Genomic DNA, 21,043 nt, shown 5'->3' on the forward strand with positions numbered 1-21,043 from the left:
ACTACAGCATGCTTGAAGGTGTCAGGGACAGTTGCAGTAGAGAGAGAGAGGTTGAGGATATAACAAATGGGGGGGGGGGGTGACAGTAGGAGTGATGGTGTTAAGTAAGTTGGTGGGGATGGGGTCTGAGGAACAGGTGGTGCACTTCGAAGAGGAGAGAAGATAGGCGATTTCCTCTTCGGTGATAACGGGAAAAGAGGTTGAAAACTGCAGGAGGACGAAAGTAGAAGCCCGACGCCGCCACCGCGGCCAGCTGGGCGGGGAGAATGGGAGAAAAGATAGCCACCGTGGCATAGGGCCGCGACTGAGGCAGAGTCGTCAGGGGTGAGCCAGGTTTCAGTTAGGGCGAGCAGTTGAAGAGAATGGGAGATGAAGAGATCATGGGTGAAGGAAAGTTTGTTGCGGACCGAGCATGCATTCCACAGGGCACACGAGAAGGGGAGGGAGGAGGGGGGAGGAGGGGAATAGAGATGAGATTGGAGATATTGCGGAAGAGTTTGCATGGATGACGAGAGGACGAGGACAGGTGTGGGGGACCTGGGTTGGGATTGATATCGCCTGCAGATAGCAGGAGAAGGAGCAAGACAGTGCAGAGGAGGGTGGGGGAGGTAGGGCGACGAAGGCGGCATGCGCTTAGGAGGAATGGGGAGGGGTTCATGGCAGGAAGGAGGTGTTGAAGGTTGAGTGCTAGGAAGGAAGAGGAGGACAGTAGGGATGGTGAGGTGGGGGAAGGGGGTGGAGTAGCGAGCAGGACGGGAGAGGACTTGGATTGGCAGTGAGTATGTGCGGTATGCGGCGGTAAGAGGGGGAAAAGGTTGGGGAGGGATAGGGCAAGGAACAAAATGTGTATGGGGGCCATTTGTGGTGACTGGGTGTTTACGGGTGCAGATGTAGTGACAGAGGTAGGTAGTTATGCAGGCTGGGAAGCAGGCGGTTGTTGATGGGCCGATGAGCGGTTGGTTGATTGGTTAGCAGGCAGGCATGAGGAGGTGATAGGGCAGCAGGCAGGTTGATTGGCTAGCAGGCAGGCCAGAACAGGTGACTGGCTAGCAGGCAGGCAGGAAAAGGTGACTGGCTAGCAGGCAGGAAAAGGTGACTGGCTAGCAGGCAGGCATGAGGAGGCGATAGGGCAGCAGGCAGGTTGATTGGCTAGTAGGCAGGCAGGCGGGAGCAGATGAGTGCTAGCAGGCAGGCGGGAGCAGGTGAGTGCGGTGGAGTACATCAGCAAGCAGGACTGGAGCAAGCAGGGAGAAGCTGGATCAGGCGGTGTGGAACACGCTGGAGTAGATGTACCGGAGCAAGCAGGCTGAAGCAGATGTACTGGAACAAGCAGGCTGGAGCAGATGTACTGGAGCAGGCAGGGAGAAGCTGGATCAGGCGGACTGGAACACGCTGGAGCACATGTACTGGAGCAAGCAGGCTAGAGCAGATGAACTCAGGGAGAAGCAGGATCAGACAGACTGGGACACTGGAGCAGATGGACTGGAACAAGCAGGGGGAAGCTGGATCGGCGAACTGGAACACTGGAGCAGATGGACTGGAACAAGCAGGGGGAAGCTGGATCGGCGGACTGGAACAAGCTGGGATCAGGCGGATTGGAAACAAGCTGGGATCAGGCGGACTGGAACGAGCTGGGATCAGGCAGACTCCCCAGTACACAGGTCTTACTCTCGCATTGATTTCTGGTTTGTTTGGGCTAATTTAGTGTGCCCAAAACTGTGATCCTGTAAGTAGGCCCAATCACCTTAACTGTTCATGCATAGCTCTCTTTAGATATGAACAGCCTGCCAACAGATTCCCCCCCCCCCCCCCCCCCCACACACACAATCTAGGAAATGGGCCATGAATAGACACCTTCTAGAGTTTGTGACTAAATTCAGAAGCATGGAAGGAAGATATTAAATTTAATAAAGACTATCTAATGTTTTCACAGCCTGGGGAGCAGCTACAGCAGTTTTTCAGAGTCAAATTATGGCCATCTCAGTGGTAATGAAAAGACAGAGGTAGACGAAGGTTGACACTTGTAAGACACAGCTAGTCAGTCTAGAAGAGAAGCATAAACACAAGAGCTGTACCAAATATTTGTATTCGATTCAGTCCCGAATAGTGCCCCAAATACATTATTAATATTCAGCCAAATACTGATTTAAATTCAAATATGAATAATCAGGGGTTCTACTATGCTAAATCCTACTGAAATAAACATCTCCAATTTCATGTTTCTTCTTTTATTATTTATATTAAAGCTCATTACCCATTATTCATATTCAATCGAAGAATACACACGTTCAAGATGCATTTAAAACCATTTTATCAAGCAGAGCAGAAATTCCATGAAATGTTCACATGCTGCTTACTACTTCACGCTCACTCATCATCATTATTACAATTATGGGAACAAATCTACAAAACTGCTGATGTGGCAACTAGAAAGGCAGAGAGTGCAATCTTAGAATAGACAAACTGACAGATAATGAAGTTAACTTACGTGAATCAAGCATCCTCCTACGACAGCAGGACTTGAATCCTCACATATGGGTGACATCACTGATGCCCGGAACAGGAAGCAATACATCAGCAACTTTTCCAGAAGCCTTTTGACAGGCTCACTGCACGTGTGTGCCAGGTTCCAGCCTGCTAGATTTGCATAGGGGCACCTCAATTCATTAGTAGCTTGAAGAATATAACTCCTTGGGGAAGTGATAGGGTTGTGAGGATTCAAGTCCTGCTCGTCCTCGGAGAACACCTGTTATAGGTAAGTAATTTTGTTTTCTCTGAGGACAAAGGTAGACTGAATCCTCCCTTATGGGACTCCCAAGCTATAGCCTATCTTCAGACAAAAGGGGACAATATAAAATGTGGCGCTGCAACAGACACCAAGGGATCAATTCAAGAAAGGTCACCTAAAGTTAGCCACCTAAATTTTGTGTGCTAAGCATGAATTCTATATCAGTAATTAAGCACATAATTGCTGCTAAAGAATACTAGCATAAGCCGGCATTTACACACTAATTTTTAGATGAAACTACTTATGACATATCTTGCATGTCTATAAAGTGTGCACTAAAAACAGTCACAATGCCAATGACCCACCCTTGCCCCTCCCCTATGAATGTTCCTTTTGTAATTACATGCTAGATAATTTACATGTGCACTTTATAGAATAGGGTCGTAACTCATGCACACAACTGCAAATTATTGCCAATTAATGCTAGTTAAGGCCAACTACTGATAGTTAATTGTGGCAATCAAGCACCAATTAAGTAATTAAATTACATATAAGTGGTCCTATAACTACGCATGATGTGTGAGCCATTTATAGAACTGGAGGGCAAATGTTTTTGGGTGGCAACAGGCTGTTTTTATCCTTTTCAATTCTTCTTCTTTATTTATTTATTTATTTATATGGGAAGGCAGCCTGGATCTAAAAGAGAAGGGCCTAGGGGGAATGGAGCTGAACTGTATACTCCAAATTCTGAAGGTCTGTCTGGCATTACTGTCACATTAGGAATCCTGGTTTATCCAATAATGGGATGTGGCTCTACGGACAGAAGTCCATGTTGCAGTTCAGCAAATCTCTTTTATGGTAGTTGATTTCAAGTGGGTTACCGACACAATCTCTGACATTATGAGCCATAGCATGGCCCACGAGGGTCAGTCTAGCCTGAGCATATGTACAGGAAATGCAGTCTTGTAGTTAATTGGAAAGATTATGTTTACCTATGGCATACAAACATCCAGTTTGGGTCAATAGAAAAGGAAAGCTGAGTGGACTTTCTGTAAGCTTTACATCCTCTCCAGATAGAAGACCAAGGCTCTCAAAGTCCAGTGTTCTTTCTTTCACCTTTATGAACGTGTGGCTCAAGAAAAAATGTTGGAAAGACTATTGACTGTTAAGACGGAACTCCTAAACAACCTTAGGAAGGAACTTTGGATGGGTGCATAGAATCACTCTTATCACTGAAAACTTTAGTATAAGGTGGATCAGTTACTAGGGAGTGGCGCTCACTAACCACTGCCTTCCAGATGGCAGTATCTAGTAGCTTGAAAGGAGCTTTCATCAGCTGGCTAAGAACCCTGTGGTCCCTTGATACTGCAAGAGGCTTGATAAGAGGTCTCACAGGCAGCAAGACCTGCATAATGCAAACAATTAAAGGCTGTAAAGAGATGGGTTTACCTTCTACCAGTGGAACTCCAGCTGCACTAAATACTGCTAGGGGAATTCTGCATTACTGTGCAACACAGAATTTGCCCACTTCCACAGACTGCACAGAATTCTGACTTTCATTATATGCAGTATTTGTCTGCCCTACATAACGGCACAGATGGTTTTCTGGTTGCCTCCCTCTCCTTTCTGTACACTCACCCTGCATCACAGCGCAAGGGAACAGTCCAGCTGCACATCAGGCTGCTTCCTGCTCCCTAGCAGTTCCTGCCACATGGCTATACGGAGGGCCATGCAGCTCAAAGGAACAGTTGGGCCCAGGACGGCAGAGGAACAGGAAACTGCCTGACATGCATCTGGGCTGCTCCTCCTCGTACTGCACTGAAGGTGTAGGGAGGGGTGGGTGGATTGTGTGTGTACACAGGAAAGGGGCAGGAATAAAGATTAATTGGAGTGAGGGGCCTGGAGGATGGGGAGGGCGGCTGTGAAAAAAAAAAAAAAGTGGATGAGGAATATGGGGGCTGGAAAAAAGGTGGCTTGTATATATGCAGTGGAAGGGGGAGCTGGAATAAATATGGTGGAGTGGGGTAATGGGGGGGGATTAGAAACGGTGGATGGGGTGAGGGGGGATTAGAAAAGGTGGATGGGGTGAGGGGGGATTAGAAAAGGTGGATGGGGTGAGGGGGGATTAGAAAAGGTGGATGGGGTGAGGGGGGATTAGAAAAGGTGGATGGGGTGAGGGGGGCTAAAAAAAAAGATGGATGAGTCAGTGAAAGGCCTGGAGAATGGGGCCGTGAAAAAGGGTGGATAAAGCATGTGGAGGCTGGAAAATAGGTGGCATATGTGTGCATACATGCAGGGATGGGGGCTGGAATAAATATGGATGGAGTGGGGGGGCTGGAAAAGGTGTATGCGTGTGTGCCATGTGTAAGGGGTGGAGGTCTGTAGGAAGGCGCATGAGAAACTGCTGCTGGCTGTGGTGGTGGAGGTGTATTTCATGCCTAGGAGATGCCAACCCTTATAATGGGGGAATGCTGCACATGGAAACTGCAAATAAAGTGTGCAGAATTCCCCCTGGAGTAACTAAAGTGTACCCTTTCATCCAACTCCAGACGATTTATCGGCCAAGTCGCTTTGAGAGGGGTCCACGATCCCTGGGCTACTCGATGAAGACAATGGGCTCCCAAGCCCGCAAGGCTGGCATCCATCACGACTACCACCCAATTGGGAGACGCCAGAGAAACACCCTTCTGCAAACTGGCTGACCGGAGACACCACTCGAGACTGTCCCTGGCCTGGTTCAACCAAGGAAGGCAGTGCTGATAATCCAGCGACGTCGGCGACCATCTGCTCAAAAGGAAAGTCTGAAGAGGCCGCATGTGAGCCCTTGCCCATGGAATGACCTCCAAGGTCGCCGTCATGGAACCGAGGAGCTGAATATAGTCCCACACTCGGGGAGCGCGACAACTCAATAAGGTCCGTACCTGAGAGAGCAATTTGATCCTTCGCCCCTTGGGGAGAAACACCTTCCCCTGCTTCGTATCGAATTGCACTCCAAGATACTCCATACTGAGTAGGAACCAGATGACTCTTGTCCATATTGACCACCCAACCTAAGGATTGCAACACCGCAATCACTCGGTCGGTGACCACTCGACTCTCCTCTGCTGTCGTCGCCCGAATCAGCCAGTCGTCAAGATATGGATGCACTCGAATCCCCTTCTTCTGCAGGAACGCCGCCACCACCACGACCTTGGAAAAAGTGTGTGGGGCAGTGGCCATTCCAAAAGGAAGGGCCCGAAACTGGAAGTGCTGACCCAGTACCGCAAATCTGAGAAATCTCTGATGGGGCTGCCAAATGGGAATGTGCAGGTAAGCTTCCCTCAAATCGAGAGCCATCAAAAATTTGCCTGGTTGAACAGCAACAATAACTGCCCTTAATGTCTCCATGCAGGAGTGACGAACCCGCAAAAACTGGTTTACTTTTCTGAGATCGAGAATAGGCCGAAAAGTCCCTCCCTTCTTTGGAACCACAAAGAAGATGGAGTACCGACCTGTGTGCCTTTCGAGAGGAGGAACAGGCATGATAGCCCCTATCCTTAGCAGGTTTCGCAAACACTGAAGAACTACTGTCCTCTTGGCCCGCAATACACAGCGGGGCTCCAGAAAAAAAAGTTTGTAATGGGAGAGAAGAATTGTAGCTTGTAACCTCGAGCACCACATCGAGGACCCACTGGTCCGAAGTAATTCTGGCCCACTCTGGAAGAAACAGAGAAAGCCGACCACTGATCCGCTCTCCTCCCGAGTGGACCTGCGCCCCATCATTGGGAGGCCCGAGAAGGAGCCCCCTGACGAGAGGGGGGTCCAGCCGGACGCTTCTAGTTGCGAAAGGAAGAACGCTGCCCAAAACGAGGACACTGAAAGGCTGCGTTGGACCGCCCCGGGCGATAACGTCGCATCTCTCTGAAACGTGACCTCGAGGCTCCCTGCCTGGAAGTAGACGGGTCTATCCTTCGGAAGACGCTGAGATTTGGAATCCCCCAAATCTTTAACAATCTTTTCTAAGTCTTACCCAAAAAACAATTTCCCTCGGAAAGGCAATTTAATGAGCTGCTGCTTAGAGGCCATATCTGCGGCCCAATGACGGAGCCACAGAAGACGCCGAGAGAAAACGGTCAAGGCCATGAGTTTGGCCGAAGCACGGACCAAATCATACAAGGCATTCGCCAAGTATGCCAGCCCAATATCCATCAGCGACATCTGAGGAGTTCCCGGCATATCAGACTCCGAAATCAAATCCATGACAGAATGTAGCCAACTGAGACAAGCTCTAGCTGCATAAGAACTACAAAAAGAAGCTTGACGTGTCAAAGCGGCCACCTCAAAGGCACGTTTTAAAGCAGCCTCTAGCCATCTGTCTTGCATATCCTTAAGTGCCACACCACCTTCCACTGGAAGAGTAGTCTTCTTAGTGACCGCCATCACCAGGGCATCCACCCTAGATAGAGCAAACTGCTCTAAACAGTCCGCTGAAACTGGATACAGCCTGGCCATAGCCCTGGCTACTTTCAGCCCACCATCCAGATCCGCCCACTGGGCCGAAATCAACTCTTCAATAGCTTCATGTACCGGAGAGGCCTTAGAAGGTCATCTGGTACTAGCCATCTTGGGGTTGACTGCCTGAGAAGCCGCAATCTCAGAATACTCTATTATTCAGGGCTTCCAGCACCTGAGAGATAAAGGAGGACAACTCCTCCTTATGGAAAATCCTCACAGTGGAAGAGTCCTCCGGTTTGTCAGTGAGGACACCGTCCTCCACGTCCTCTACCCCTGTCTGCTCCGAGACAGCTACCACGGAGGAAGCTGCAGGCGACAGTATGCAGGAACCCTCCTCATACCCCAAAGAAAGCCTAGGCTTTTTAAGGGAGGAGAAATCCTCTGAGGAAAAACCCCAAATCTCTTGGTTATACCCCCAGACCCCCTGAGAGAATCAAAGGTCGAAGCTGGCACAGCCGCGTGAGGGGGGGGGGGCAAGGCCCTTTTCAGCAAAAACGCCTGATGAAGTAGAAAAATAAACTCTGGCGAAAACCCCTCTGCCACAACGAAGGAGGTCGTAGCCATGACACCTGCACCAACGCCCATAGTGCCTAACACCCCCCCCCCCCCGACTCCCCTACCAGCGGAGAAGCTTTGCCCAAAACTGCTACCGGAGCCGGCTCCGCGACCGATCGCAAAATGGCGCTAGAATCGCCAGGCTCCAGGCGGGAAAGCACGCTCTCGGGGGGGGGGGGCACCGCTCCGTCAAGTCCCGCCAAATCAGCAAAGGCCCACCGCCGAACGCCGTTTCCCACATCAGGAACAGCGTTTTACCGCCTCCTCTGCCATCGCCCATCCCCGGACAGGAACCCAGCAGGACTTACCCCGGACTGGGAAAGCGCGGGAACTGACAGCTGAGCCGAAGAAAAAAACTCTCCGACTCCACTTCGAGGCAGGCTCAGACAAGCCGGCAACAGAAAACAAGACTGGCAGCAGTAACACACCTGCTCTCAGCAAAAACACACTTCCCTGTGCTTCTCCCTGGCTCAAACTGGCCACCGGCCCAGGAGCACCCTCAGAGGCCTTGGGCCCAGGAGCTAGAGAAAAAGTCGTCCACCACCTGCTGAGATAGAGACATACTGACTGAGGAAGGAGCTGGCTGTCTGGCATCACTGCCTTTAGTTTGTTTATCTCTATCTCTACCTGCTGGTAGGCGGACTTAACCCACTAGTTCCTGGATTCATCTGCTGCAAATGACAAGGAAGCACAATTTTGTTAGGTTGAACATATATGCACTGTTCTTGCTAGAATGCTAAATTTGAATATTGGTTGTGTTTTTCTTCTTTGTTTGCTCTGCTTGTTACTAATAAAAAGATTACTAAAAAAAAAAAAAAAGAGAAGGGTAAAACTGGCATTGTGAAAGATTACGCAACTGATATTTTAGTCTGGAAAAATTTTAGTTCTAGTTTTTATCCATGTGCAAAGTGTGTAATTTTTATTCTAGATCTGTCAAACCATGATAGTTTTAGTTTTTATTCAATTCTCTCCCAAAAATGTTAGTTCTTATTCAGTTCACAAACTCACGGCAAATACTTGTCTTACGATACAGCGCTGAAATGCTGCTCTTCTACAGCTCGGCATTGGCAGGCATGCAGTCAGCAGATTGGGTGGCCCAGGAGGCATGCAGTCAGCAGATCATAGTGTGGTGTAGCCAAATTTTGGCCCTGGCCGGCAAGGAGGATCTCAAGCCACTCAAGCCGCAAGCACTGAAAAAAGGCTATTCTTTCAATTCCTTAGCTCGACGTAGCCTAGGGTGGGCTGGGACACACATACTCAGGGCTGAGGTCCACAATCAGAATGGCAGTACTAAATGCTGCTCATCAGCTCTGCAGTTTGCTGCATCTCCCTGACATGCGCCAACACCATTAACTGAGCATGTGTGTGATTGCCGGCATTGGCAGTCTGAGGGAGATGCAGAAGACTGCAGAGCTAAAGATCAACATTTTTTCAGCCTCAGCAGGCAGCCCCAGCTCAGGCAGGCTTCATAGGATGGGTGGACACTGGAGAGCACAGCATACTGATAATTTTCATTAAGGGAAATAAATAATTTTAATTCTTATTCTACTCAGGTCTATAAATTTTTTATTCTTATTCCATTTTCTTTTTGACAAAAAAAATTATAGTTTTCATTCTAGTTCAAGAACTAATGGCCTAAATTTTTTATTGTTATTATAATTCTCATTAACAAAAATATCCTTGATACACATACTTGATCCTGATCAGTTCTTGCTATTTTTAGGGCTCAGGCTATTAAAGTCTGCCCACTACTTCCCAACTACTGGAGTAGGAATCAAAGTCCACTCCAGACCATTCTGATCTGCCTTGTCATATACAGGACACATATATGATTTCTGTAGTGAACTACCAATCTGATCATGTCTGTTCTTAAAGGCTGGAAAACAAATAGCCTAATTAACATGGAGAGGAGAATCTGCCTCACGTAGGTTGGATGGCACAATGTGAATGGAAACCAAGTCATCTGTGAACTGGAAGAAAGGATCCCAACAAGAAAGAGCCTGAAACTTTGAAATTTTGTGAACTGAAGCTATCGTCACTAAGAAAACCACTTTCAAAAGAAAGACCTCGTAGCATCACTCTCCAAAGAGACTTGAAAGATGAGACAACACAGAAGACCATGTTGAGATCCCAGGAATGAACTGCTCATCTGAAGGTGAATGTGATTCACCCCTCTAAGAAAACATTCTGTGTCTGAATAAGACCCTAAAGAGAATCCTCCAAACTTTGCCTCTAAAAACAAGCAAGATCTGGTATCTGGACCTTGAAGAATTTAAGGGTCAAACCACAATCCAGATCTTCTTGTAAAAACAGCAATATAGGTGATCAGTTTTGCAGGACTCAACTTCTTGGACATTTCACCAGTGCTCAAACAATTTCCACACATGGATGTATGCAAGGGAGATGGTAGGTTTGACTGCTTTAAGAAGTATATCTAGTACTTCAGGAACATAGCCTCTGCGAACTAATTTCCTCTCAAATGTCGAGCCATAAGCCATAAGTAATCTGGATCCTCTAGGAGAACTGGGCTCTGCCAAAGAAGACATGTCTTCCTGGGTGTCAAGAAAGGAAGATTTAATAGATACTGGATCAGGTCTGCAAATCAAGAGTGACATAGCCAATCCAGAGCTACCAAGATCACTGGATGCATCACTATTCTGCAAGGGACTCAACTGATAAGAGGCCAAGGAGGAAAGACATATAGAGGTTCCTAACTCAGCCAAGGCTGGACCAATGCTTTGATACCAACTGCTCTTTCCCCTTCCTGCAACTGAAAAAGGCGAGGCACTTGACATTTTGACAAAACATCATACGGTCAAATTTAAGCTGTCCCCACTGAGTCACCAAAAGTTGGGACACTTTCCAGCTTATAATCGAAAGTGATCGCCGGCCATTTCCCGACACAAATCGGGAGATGGCCGGCGATCTTGGAAAAGCGGCGAAATCGGTATAATCGAAAGCTGCATTTTTGACAGCATTGCCGCTTTCCCGTCGCCTCGCCGGCGAAAGTTCAAAGGGGCGTGTCGCCGGCTAAGCGAAGGCGGGACATGGGCAGGCGTGGGCGTGGCTACCAGATGGCCGGCTTTCGCCCATAATGAGAAAAAAAACCCCGGCGATAAGCAGTATTTCACCGGGTTTACTTGGTCCTTTTATTTTCACGACCAAGCCTCAAAAAGGTGCCCCAACTGACCACCGGAGGGAATGGGGGATGACCTCCCCATACTCCCCCAGTGGTCACCAACCCCCTCCCACACTAAAAAAAAATAAAATTAAAAACCTTTTTTGCCAGCCTGTATGCCAGCCTCAAATGCTGTACCCACCTCCATGACGGCAGAATGCGTTCAATCCTCTGACAGCCTTTCCCTGGTTGTGATGTGGCTCTGGGGTGAGTGTGACACCTTTTCTGTTAGGTGCACTGCAGAGTCACATCAGCAATGCATTGTGGTGAGTGTAGGGTACTGGGCTGTACTCCCATGGTGCTTTTCCCCCTGCTAACTGGGTCAGAGTGCCCTGTTTTACTTCCGTTAGTCCATGAGGTAGTGGCCATGTTTGTAAGCCAGTTTTAGATCCCTTTCATGTGTTAGCCACGTTAGAGAGCTTAGTTCTTACCTTGAATGTGGTTGAAAGAGGGCATTGTACACCATTCTGCCAGCTCTGGCCTACTGCTAATCTCAGTACCAGGAAGACTCTTTGCCAGTGGGGCACAACCTCTGATCTGCAGTTAACTGTGAGTAAACGTGCTTATTCAAATAAAGGACTTTTTCCAAAGAGATTAGTGTTCAGGTGTCAACTGGTGTGGCAAGCATATACAGCAGCAACAAGTCCTGTCCCTGGAGCACTTTTAGTGGGTATCGCAGTGCACTTAAGGCAGGTGGACCCAGACCCACCCACCCCCCCCCCCCCCACACACCTGTAACACTTGTGCTGGTAATGGGAGCCCTCCAAAACCCACTGTACCCACATTAGGGGGCCCAGATGGTGTCCTGGCATGTCAGGGGGACCAGCGCGCTACAAATGCTGGCTGCTCCCACGACCAAATGGCTTGGATTTCACCAGGTTGGAGATCGCCGATATTTTTTTCCATTATCGCTGAAAAACAAACCTGGCCATCTCAAACCCGGCGAAATCCACGCCATTTGGCCGGGCTAAACCGTATTATCAAAAAAAAAATGGCCAGCCATCTTTTTCGATAATACGGTTCCAGCCAACTGTAGCACCTCCACCACAATAGATCACCGGTGACCTATTTGGCCGGCGACATTCGATTATGCCCCTCTTTGGGGACCAGCTCCCATTCTGCTGGGTCTAGAGTTCAATAGTTGAGAATGCCTATTTGCACATTTTGTACTCTGGCAATATGAGCCATGGAGAAGGCTAGAAGATAGGATTCTGCACACTCACAAAGAAGCACCACCTTGTACGCAACCACCAAGCTTCTGGTGCCCCCATTTGTTGACTTATGCTACTGCAATGGCATTGTTTGACATCACAACAACACATTAAGAAGAGGCAGGAAAGCTATCAGCAGGCCAGGAGAGTTAATGTCTAAAAAGTGGCGGATACCCATAGTTGTCCCATTATAGCATCCTCACATCTGTCTTTGTGCATCTATGCACATTCTACCTTTCTTATTTGTCATAGAATTAATCGATTACCTCACATTCCTGTTTATCTCCTTACAAATTTAGTTCTAACCTAGGCCCCCTAATATATGACCCATCTTATTCTCCACCTTAATTTATTAAAGTTTACTCTAAACTGATTAGATGTTTTTACTATTTGCAGTATAATAAGGATGAAATGTGAAATGTAAGGAAATTCAGGGCAGCTAGATAAATGACCCTCACTTCGAAATGACTTTTCATCCAAGAAGCTTCCAGAGGAGACCAGCAACCCTGAGCTACCTTATTCAAATAATGGGCCTCTCTAGCCTTGAAGGCTGGTATTTATGGTCATAATCACCCATCTGGAGGATCTAACAGTACTCCCCTTTAGCAGATTATTTGGATTCACCTATCATTCCATCTTGTGCTAGAGATTGAGGTGGGGCTGCCTCTTCCACCCCAACTCCTGCAACTTAGGAAATCAACAAAACAAAGCCTTTTGAAGAGGTCTCTTGTGTGCTCTCACCCACAGGTCCACCTCCAGTGTAGCCACCATGGAGCACAAGAGATGTGAATAATTCCATGCCCTGGGGCCAGAAGTAAAAGAAACCTTAGCTACTCTTTCCTGCATTAGGAATACTTTGCCCTATGCAGTGTTGAATAAGCTTCCCAGGTACTTTAATACCTGAGAGGAAGGAAGATTTCTCAGAGTAATTCATCACCCTACTGAGGTTCTCCAAACACTCAACTACTCTAGAAGTCACTAGCTAAGACTCTGCTTTTGAGCTTGTATATATGAACCAATTGTCCAGGTAGGGATGTATTCTTATGCCCTCTTTGCACAGGTAAGTCATCACTACTACCATGTCTTTGAAGAAGGTCCAATGAGTTGTTGCCAAACCAAAGGGAAGGGCACTGAACTGAAAATACAGGCCCAACATGCAAAAGCACAGAAAGTACAGTGGTGGAAATAAGTATTTGATCCCTTGCTGATTTTGTAAGTTTGCCCACTGACAAAGACATGAGCAGCCCATAATTGAAGGGTAGGTTATTGGTAACAGTGAGAGATAGCACATCACAAATTAAATCCGGAAAATCACATTGTGGAAAGTATATGAATTTATTTGCATTCTGCAGAGGGAAATAAGTATTTAATCCCTCTGGCAAACAAGACCTAATACTTGGTGGCAAAACCCTTGTTGGCAAGCACAGCGGTCAGACGTCTTCTGTAGTTGATGATGAGGTTTGCACACATGTCAGGAGGAATTTTGGTCCACTCCTCTTTGCAGATCATCTCTAAATCATTAAGAGTTCTGGGCTGTCGCTTGGCAACTCGCAGCTTCAGCTCCCTCCATAAGTTTTCAATGGGATTAAGGTCTGGTGACTGGCTAGGCCACTCCATGACCCTAATGTGCTTCTTCCTGAGCCACTCCTTTGTTGCCTTGGCTGTATGTTTTGGGTCATTGTCGTGCTGGAAGACCCAGCCACGACCCATTTTTAAGGCCCTGGCGGAGGGAAGGAGGTTGTCACTCAGAATTGTACGGTACATGGCCCCATCCATTCTCCCATTGATGCGGTGAAGTAGTCCTGTGCCCTTAGCAGAGAAACACCCCCAAACATAACATTTCCACCTCCATGCTTGACAGTGGGGACGGTGTTCTTTGGGTCATAGGCAGCATTTCTCTTCCTCCAAACACGGCGAGTTGAGTTCATGCCAAAGAGCTCAATTTTTGTCTCATCTGACCACAGCACCTTCTCCCAATCACTCTCGGCATCATCCAGGTGTTCACTGGCAAACTTCAGACGGGCCATCACATGTGCCTTCCAGAGCAGGGGGACCTTGCGGGCACTGCAGGATTGCAATCCGTTATGTCGTAATGTGTTACCAATGGTTTTCGTGGTGACAGTGGTCCCAGCTGCCTTGAGATCATTGACAAGTTCCCCCCTTGTAGTTGTAGGCTGATTTCTAACCTTCCTCATGATCAAGGATACCCCACGAGGTGAGATTTTGCGTGGAGCCCCAGATCTTTGTCGATTGACAGTCATTTTGTACTTCTTCCATTTTCTTACTATGGCACCAACAGTTGTCTCCTTCTCGCCCAGCGTCTTACTGATGGTTTTGTAGCCCATTCCAGCCTTGTGCAGGTGTATGATCTTGTCCCTGACATCCTTAGACAGCTCCTTGCTCTTGGCCATTTTGTAGAGGTTAGAGTCTGACTGATTCACTGAGTCTGTGGACAGGTGTCTTTCATACAGGTGACCATTGCCGACAGCTGTCTGTCATGCAGGTAACAAGTTGATTTGGAGCATCTACCTGGTCTTTAGGGGCCAGATCTCTTACTGGTTGGTGGGGGATCAAATACTTATTTCCCTCTGCAGAATGCAAATAAATTCATATACTTTCCACAATGTGATTTTCCGGATTTAATTTGTGATGTGCTATCTCTCACTGTTACCAATAACCTACCCTTCAATTATGGGCTGCTCATGTCTTTGTCAGTGGGCAAACTTACAAAATCAGCAAGGGATCAAATACTTATTTCCACCACTGTATCTGTGAGGAAGGATTGCTACATGACAGTAAGCTTCTGAAAGATCCAGACAGGTCATGAATGCTCCTGGCCTTACTAAAGCAATCAAACAGCCTACGTACAGAAGCGGGGGACTTGTAAGAAGGCATTGACCACTTTGAGATCCAGAATGGACCAAAACGAACTCCCTTTCTGGGGGACTACAAAGAAGATGAAGTAACCACCCTGACCTTGATCATCTGGAGGCATAGGTTCAAGTGCCCCAAGGGAAATTTGCCTTTGCAGTGTAACTTGGCCTGCCCATTTTTCTCGAGTGAGCTACAAGGGGATACCATAAATGTGTCTAAACAGCCTCTGAAAATTTTAAAGCATACCTGGAACAGACAATATCCAACAACCACTAATCTGAGATTATCTAGGTCCACTCTCAACAGAACAAAGATAACTGCCTACCTGAACTATGGGAGAGTGAAGCCCCACCTCCTCAATAAAGGACTTTAGAGAAGGAGATGGCAGCAGAGGAGAAGAGACTTCCATTCCTACCCCTGGGGGCTCCACGAAATGGCTGAGACCACTGAAATCTTTGACCCATAGTTGAAGAGGAGCGTTTCCAACTGTTCCACTAGCAGCCCAAGCCTTTAGAACAAGACTTTGCAAGATACTGAGGTCTGGAGTCTCCCAAGTCCTTGACTAACATTTCCAGATCCAAACCAACTAAGAAGCAGCTTACTGAGGTGAGACAAACCACATTTGCTGCACAATTACAGCCAATGGTGAGCAACCACACAAGCAGCCACTGAACAGGCTGAAATTATGAGAAGGTCATCAAGGACATCTGCTAAGAAGGCTGTTCCAGACTCCAACCTTGCCACTTTGGGAGATAGAAGAATTTGCAGAATCTAAGGACAGCTCTAATTGCTTAACCTCCATAAACTGCTGCCTAGACCTCCAAAGTGGAGGAACCAAAGACTTGTTTGAGGGTAGCTCTACTTTCCTTTCATATGATTCTTTGAGAGCCACACCACCCTCTACAAGACTCAGTCTTCAATGCTACAGCAGTAATCAGGGTGTCTAACTTGGGAAAGGTCACAGTCTATCAGATCAACTTTGAGCAAGAGAAAGAAGCAGCTCATTCCCTTGGTACCTTTGAGAATGTAGTCAGGTATCTCATTCTGAAAGGACCATCTGAGAAAGTGCCCTATGAAGGAGAAAGGCCTTAGAAGGCTTGCAGACTTCTTCCCGTATAGGATCCCCATCAGCAGCTACTGGTTGGACTAGTAAGTACATGTAAAACCTGATCAATCAGCGAAGACAGTTCCTCCTTCCTAAAGAGTCTCAAAATGGGGAATTCATTCCCTTCGTCCTCAAAGAAGGGTTTCCCCAGCTCACAAGAGTTAGGCCTAGAAGACAACACTTACATCTTCCAAGGCAGCACAAGTATTCTTCCAAGAGGAAGAGGGCAATATAGGCTCACCTGCATTTGCCATGTTCCCCCCTCTTGACACCTATGTCACTTAGAGACAGTTGATCCACGGTTTTCAGGCCTCAAGCTCTGAAGTACCCTGGAGTAGTGCCAATTGCTAATGAGAAAGAGACCCGAAAGCTCTGCAAGGACCATCTGAAGAACCTCAGAAAACATCTGAACTAGCTGGGGTCCTAATGAGGTTCCCCCAGACAACTCAACCCTGACTGGGGTGGAAGAGAGCTCCCCAGACTACACAGCAACTCCTGCTGGGGCTCCTGAAGATGGTGTGGGTCCTCCCATGAGATGGCAATAAAATAGTTGCCATTCTCATAGGACCAAGTTGACATTGTGCCTGCTGAGGAGAGCTCTAATGATAGTGTGCTTAAAGACCTGAACTCCGCCTACATTTGCAGCTTATCCAAGCTACATGAAGCATAAAGCTGCTCCCTTCCACTGCACCATGAGTAATACGAGCCAGCTGTGGTGCTCACCTGCTGGCACCCACAGCCCCCACAATGGTGACATGAAAGCTTTGTTGCTTCAAGGGGAGGCATCTCCTATTCTGCCCTGGGGTTCTCTCCCTGAAGGGAGGTGCTGGAGCTGTTTTGTTTTGCCAATAGGTTCACATTACTATTGTTCCTAAAGAAGTTTTAAATTTAGTCAGATGCAAATTAAAATTAATGAATAAAAACTGTTTTTTCTTCTTCTTAGAGAGTCCCAGTGTTGGGGGGGGGGGGGGGTCAAGCCACTACTCTCCCTACCAGTGCTGGCCCAGTGTTGGGGGGGTGTCAAGCCACTACTCTCCCTACCAGTGCTGGCCCTCGAGGCCATCACCTGATCCTCCAGTACTAGGGAAAAACCCTTAGGTTATTCCCAATGCCTTGGAGGGCAAAGCCACTGAGGGAAGGTTCACTGACCAATCCTGAGTTGAGGCTATGGATAGACCCCTTGGGCTGCCACCTAGGGAGTCAGGCCTATCCTCTAATGCAGATGCTGGTTGGAAGGGGGAGAGAAGGACAAAAAGGAAGGAGGAATAAGGAAAGAAGCTGAACATGAGAAGGGATAGGGACAGAGATACGATGAAGGACATGAGGAGGCGGGAATAGGAACACAGAGAGGTGCTGCTGAACAGGGCAATAAAGATACAAAGAGGGAAGATACTCAACATGGCAGGAAGATAGGGGCAGAGACACAGAGGACTTGAATGATGGTCACAGGCAGAGAAGCCAGGTGACCCAAGTGAAGAGAAGTCAGAGGAAGACAGAAAATAGAGACTGGGATCAACACGATTAGAAAAATAAAATGACCAGACAAGATAGAAAAATTAATTTTACTTTCTATTTATTGATTAGACTAATTTTACTTTCTATTTATTGATTAGACCATGTCAGAACTGGTGTTAGACCTGCCTGGGGCCCACGAGAAAAAACACACTCATTGGCCTTAAGTCTCCAGGATAGAAGTGGTAAATCTCCAGCTTTGGAGCAGGCAACAGAAATTCATTAACAGCTTTCAGATAAGACATCGTTCCGTAACAGTTACTCAGAAAACTGCTAATATCCATTTTCACTCGGTGTATGGGGGGAGGGGGGATGGAGGGAGAACGAACCAACCCTTCTATGCTGCCTCAGACCTGGTGGTAAATTTCTCATATTGTGCTCACATTAGAATGTCCTAGGTAGAGAATGACATGGGGAAGGGGACCCATGGTAACCACGGGGATGGGGACAGAACTCATGGGGATGGGGCAGGGACAGGGATGGGGACAGAGCCCATGGAGAAGGTGACAAACTTTGCCCCCGTGCCATTTTCTACTTTGAACTGGACTGTTATTTATGTTCAAGTGATGCAAACGATGATATTTAGATTTTTTTGGAAAAACAAGCAAACATGCTGTTCACAACTACCAAAATTTGCATGGGGGATCCTGTGCATCTGCTACCAGCACATCTTCTAAGAAGGTATCTTCTACTGCAGGAAGGGCTGTGGAAGACAGAAGAGCTAGACTGAATCCTGAGATTGTTGATGACCTCTTATTCATCCACAGATTAAAAAATCACAACAGTGCTTCACAGGTCATATTTCTCCCCTCTAGGGCATACAAAATGGGTTGTATTTTGTATCCCTGGACATTATAACAGGGTGGATTAGGATTCATTGGGTAGTAGAAATCAGCTATTGTTGGGGCTGGAAAGGTAGAGAGGGTGGTGGTGGGGAGGGTTATTACAGCTGCTCGTTGTTATTGCTGTTTTCTATTTGTAATTTATACACAACAGTTGCACAGCATAGTGTTTAAGGCTTCTGCAGATGATGACAGAGCCCACGGGGAGAGGGTGAGGACAGAACCTGTGAGGACAGGGCAGAGACAGAGCCTGAGTGGACAGGGACAAACTTTGTCTCCATGCCATTTACTAGTCCTGTGGACTTTTCTGCCTTGCTGCAGAATAGATAATAGGTTTGTTACCATCCTGTGTACTGTCTACTGCCCAAGTTAATTCAGGTGCAGAACCCCTTTCTGAATCATTTACCTGCTAATGTGAGCATTGAGCTCATTTACCACATGCTTCTGCCCACAGTAGTTTTCTGCATTGACACAATCATAGGCACACAATTAGAAAGAAAAGTGGTTATGAATAAGATCCTGTGATTGGCTTTTAGCAGAAATTGCACTTGACTGGCTGAGGTTCCCTCAGGATAGATTTGAGAATCACTGAGTTAGGTGTTAGGAAAACCCCTCTTTGAAGCCTATTCTATGGAATATCACTTAGCTGGAAACGTCTCATTAGAGAATGGAACAAGAACAAAGTTTGAAACCATCCCTACCCTGTCCCCACAAACTCTGACTCCATCTCCACCCTGACCCCGCAAATTCTACACAGGCAACAAAGGAACAACCCACTGGCCAGGACTGGTGTAGCCATATAAGGAAACTATAATTAACGCTGAGAAAAATCTCTGACAATTACAGTTACTTTTGACACTGAAGTAACAAATACAGACCTAGGTACACAGCCTGTTTTCTTCCTGGGGAGAGAACCAAACTAGAGCAAGCGTCCAAACCAGATAGGTCATGTGATGAAGGTGTCATTTTGAGTCAAGATTTGGTTTTATATTTCATTACTCACCTATCCAAATCTGAACTGACAGCTACAAATTCAGGTACAGTTGGTAGTTCCCCACCCCAGAAAGTTTACAATCTGTGTATTTGAAGCAACCAAGAGTGGACTTTGCACAGGTCACAAGGACATCAGTGGGAAATGCTAGATTCAAACACTGGCTTCCCTAGTTTTTAGCCCATAGCTCTAAACACTCAGCTACGTCTCCACATTTCAGATTATGGTTTCCACTATGTAGGAAAGCAGGTATAACCCATGGACTGGACTATTAATGGTGGAATATCAGATTAAAAAAAAATTAGAGAATGTGTAATGTGTGTCCTAATGCTGTGGTTAAATCACTTATGCTCTGTGTCTCCTATATGTATCTGTCAAAACTTCATGATTGTACTCACCCAATAGTTCCTTTTCCAGACATGGGGGGACTGGGTGGTTTCTGGGTGGGTGGTGTAGTACGTGGAAGACCACCCATCTTCATGTTCTGTGTACTGACCTGTGTGAAAGGATGGGGATGAGTTTTTATTAATTTGAGTTCCAGCAGGTGTTGAAATTCAAATGAAACCATGAAAGTGCCTTTAGAAATCAATTCTAAATTGCTAAAGAAAAAGAGGAAAAGATTAACAGAAAAAAATTTTAGAAAAGGCCATGCATTTGATCTGCTGTTTCTAATCTGCTATAAGTTAGCAGTTGTACTCAAAGGACTCCGTACTCTGTGGTTTTAAGAAAGCCAAACATCTACAAAAAATGCATTTTTTTTCTTACGTTATCACACAAACACTGGATCACTGGTTATAATAACCATATATATCGTATTTAAGAATAGGTGCACTATATTAGCATCATTCACACTGAACTTTTATTTTAAAAATATGGTTATTTATAATTCTTGAGACTCAGTTTACAGAAGAACTTACACACAGAAAAACAGAGTTATAGGTTTCCTGAGATCTTGTACAGGGCAGAATTAACACTTCAGTGGGCCCAAGACAAACTCATGTATTAGGTCTCCAATCATAATATAAATATGTTTTAACGCTTCCACAACAAGGCACCACCTGGTTCTGAGTGCATCTGAAAACTGGCAGAGGAAGAAGAAACACATAAGTGTTACCACATTCATGCCTCCTGTTAACTGGAGGACAATGCACAGGGATTGGGTAGAAGGGCCAGACATTTAGGCAGTGGTGACTCTAATCATCCTTCCCTGTATTCTTCCTGCCAGCAGCTGACTTACCAGGGCAAAAATCTGCCTTCAAGTAGTACAGTACATCTGAGAGGGTCTCAAACATTTGGGCCCTAGGCATGTGCTTAGTTTGCCTATGCCTTATCTCTACCCTGATTTTGCCCCATCCAATGTCTGTGATTTAATTTGTGATTCTTATTGACTAACTGTTTCCAAGAACTTGGGAACATCAGAGTTGAATAGTATGCTATCCTTCAAACTATTCCCTCCTCCGGCCACTCCCACCCCCTTATCCCTTGCTCATTTCAACCTTCCCCCTCCTGTCTCTCCTACCCCCTTCTTACTTGCCCATCCCACCTATCTGCAT

At 46.8% G+C, this 21,043-nt stretch overlaps 1 protein-coding gene across 4 annotated transcripts in view; it reads right to left on the reverse strand.

Annotated features, from left to right (window-relative positions):
* The window catches only part of ABI2 (abl interactor 2), a 304,672-nt gene that overhangs the window by 156,296 nt on the left and 127,333 nt on the right, over nt 1-21,043 (reverse strand). For all 4 annotated transcript variants that reach the window (XR_003942794.1, XM_030209247.1, XM_030209246.1 and 1 more), the window contains exon 4: nt 19,889-19,986. Coding sequence is in view for 3 of the 4 variants with exons in the window: in XM_030209247.1 (XP_030065107.1) it covers nt 19,889-19,986 (98 nt within the window). In the remaining variant the exon portion in view is untranslated. The remainder of the gene's footprint in view (nt 1-19,888; nt 19,987-21,043) is intronic.

The sequence above is a fragment of the Microcaecilia unicolor genome, chromosome 7, assembly GCF_901765095.1.
Source record: "Microcaecilia unicolor chromosome 7, aMicUni1.1, whole genome shotgun sequence".
NCBI lineage: Eukaryota > Metazoa > Chordata > Amphibia > Gymnophiona > Siphonopidae > Microcaecilia > Microcaecilia unicolor.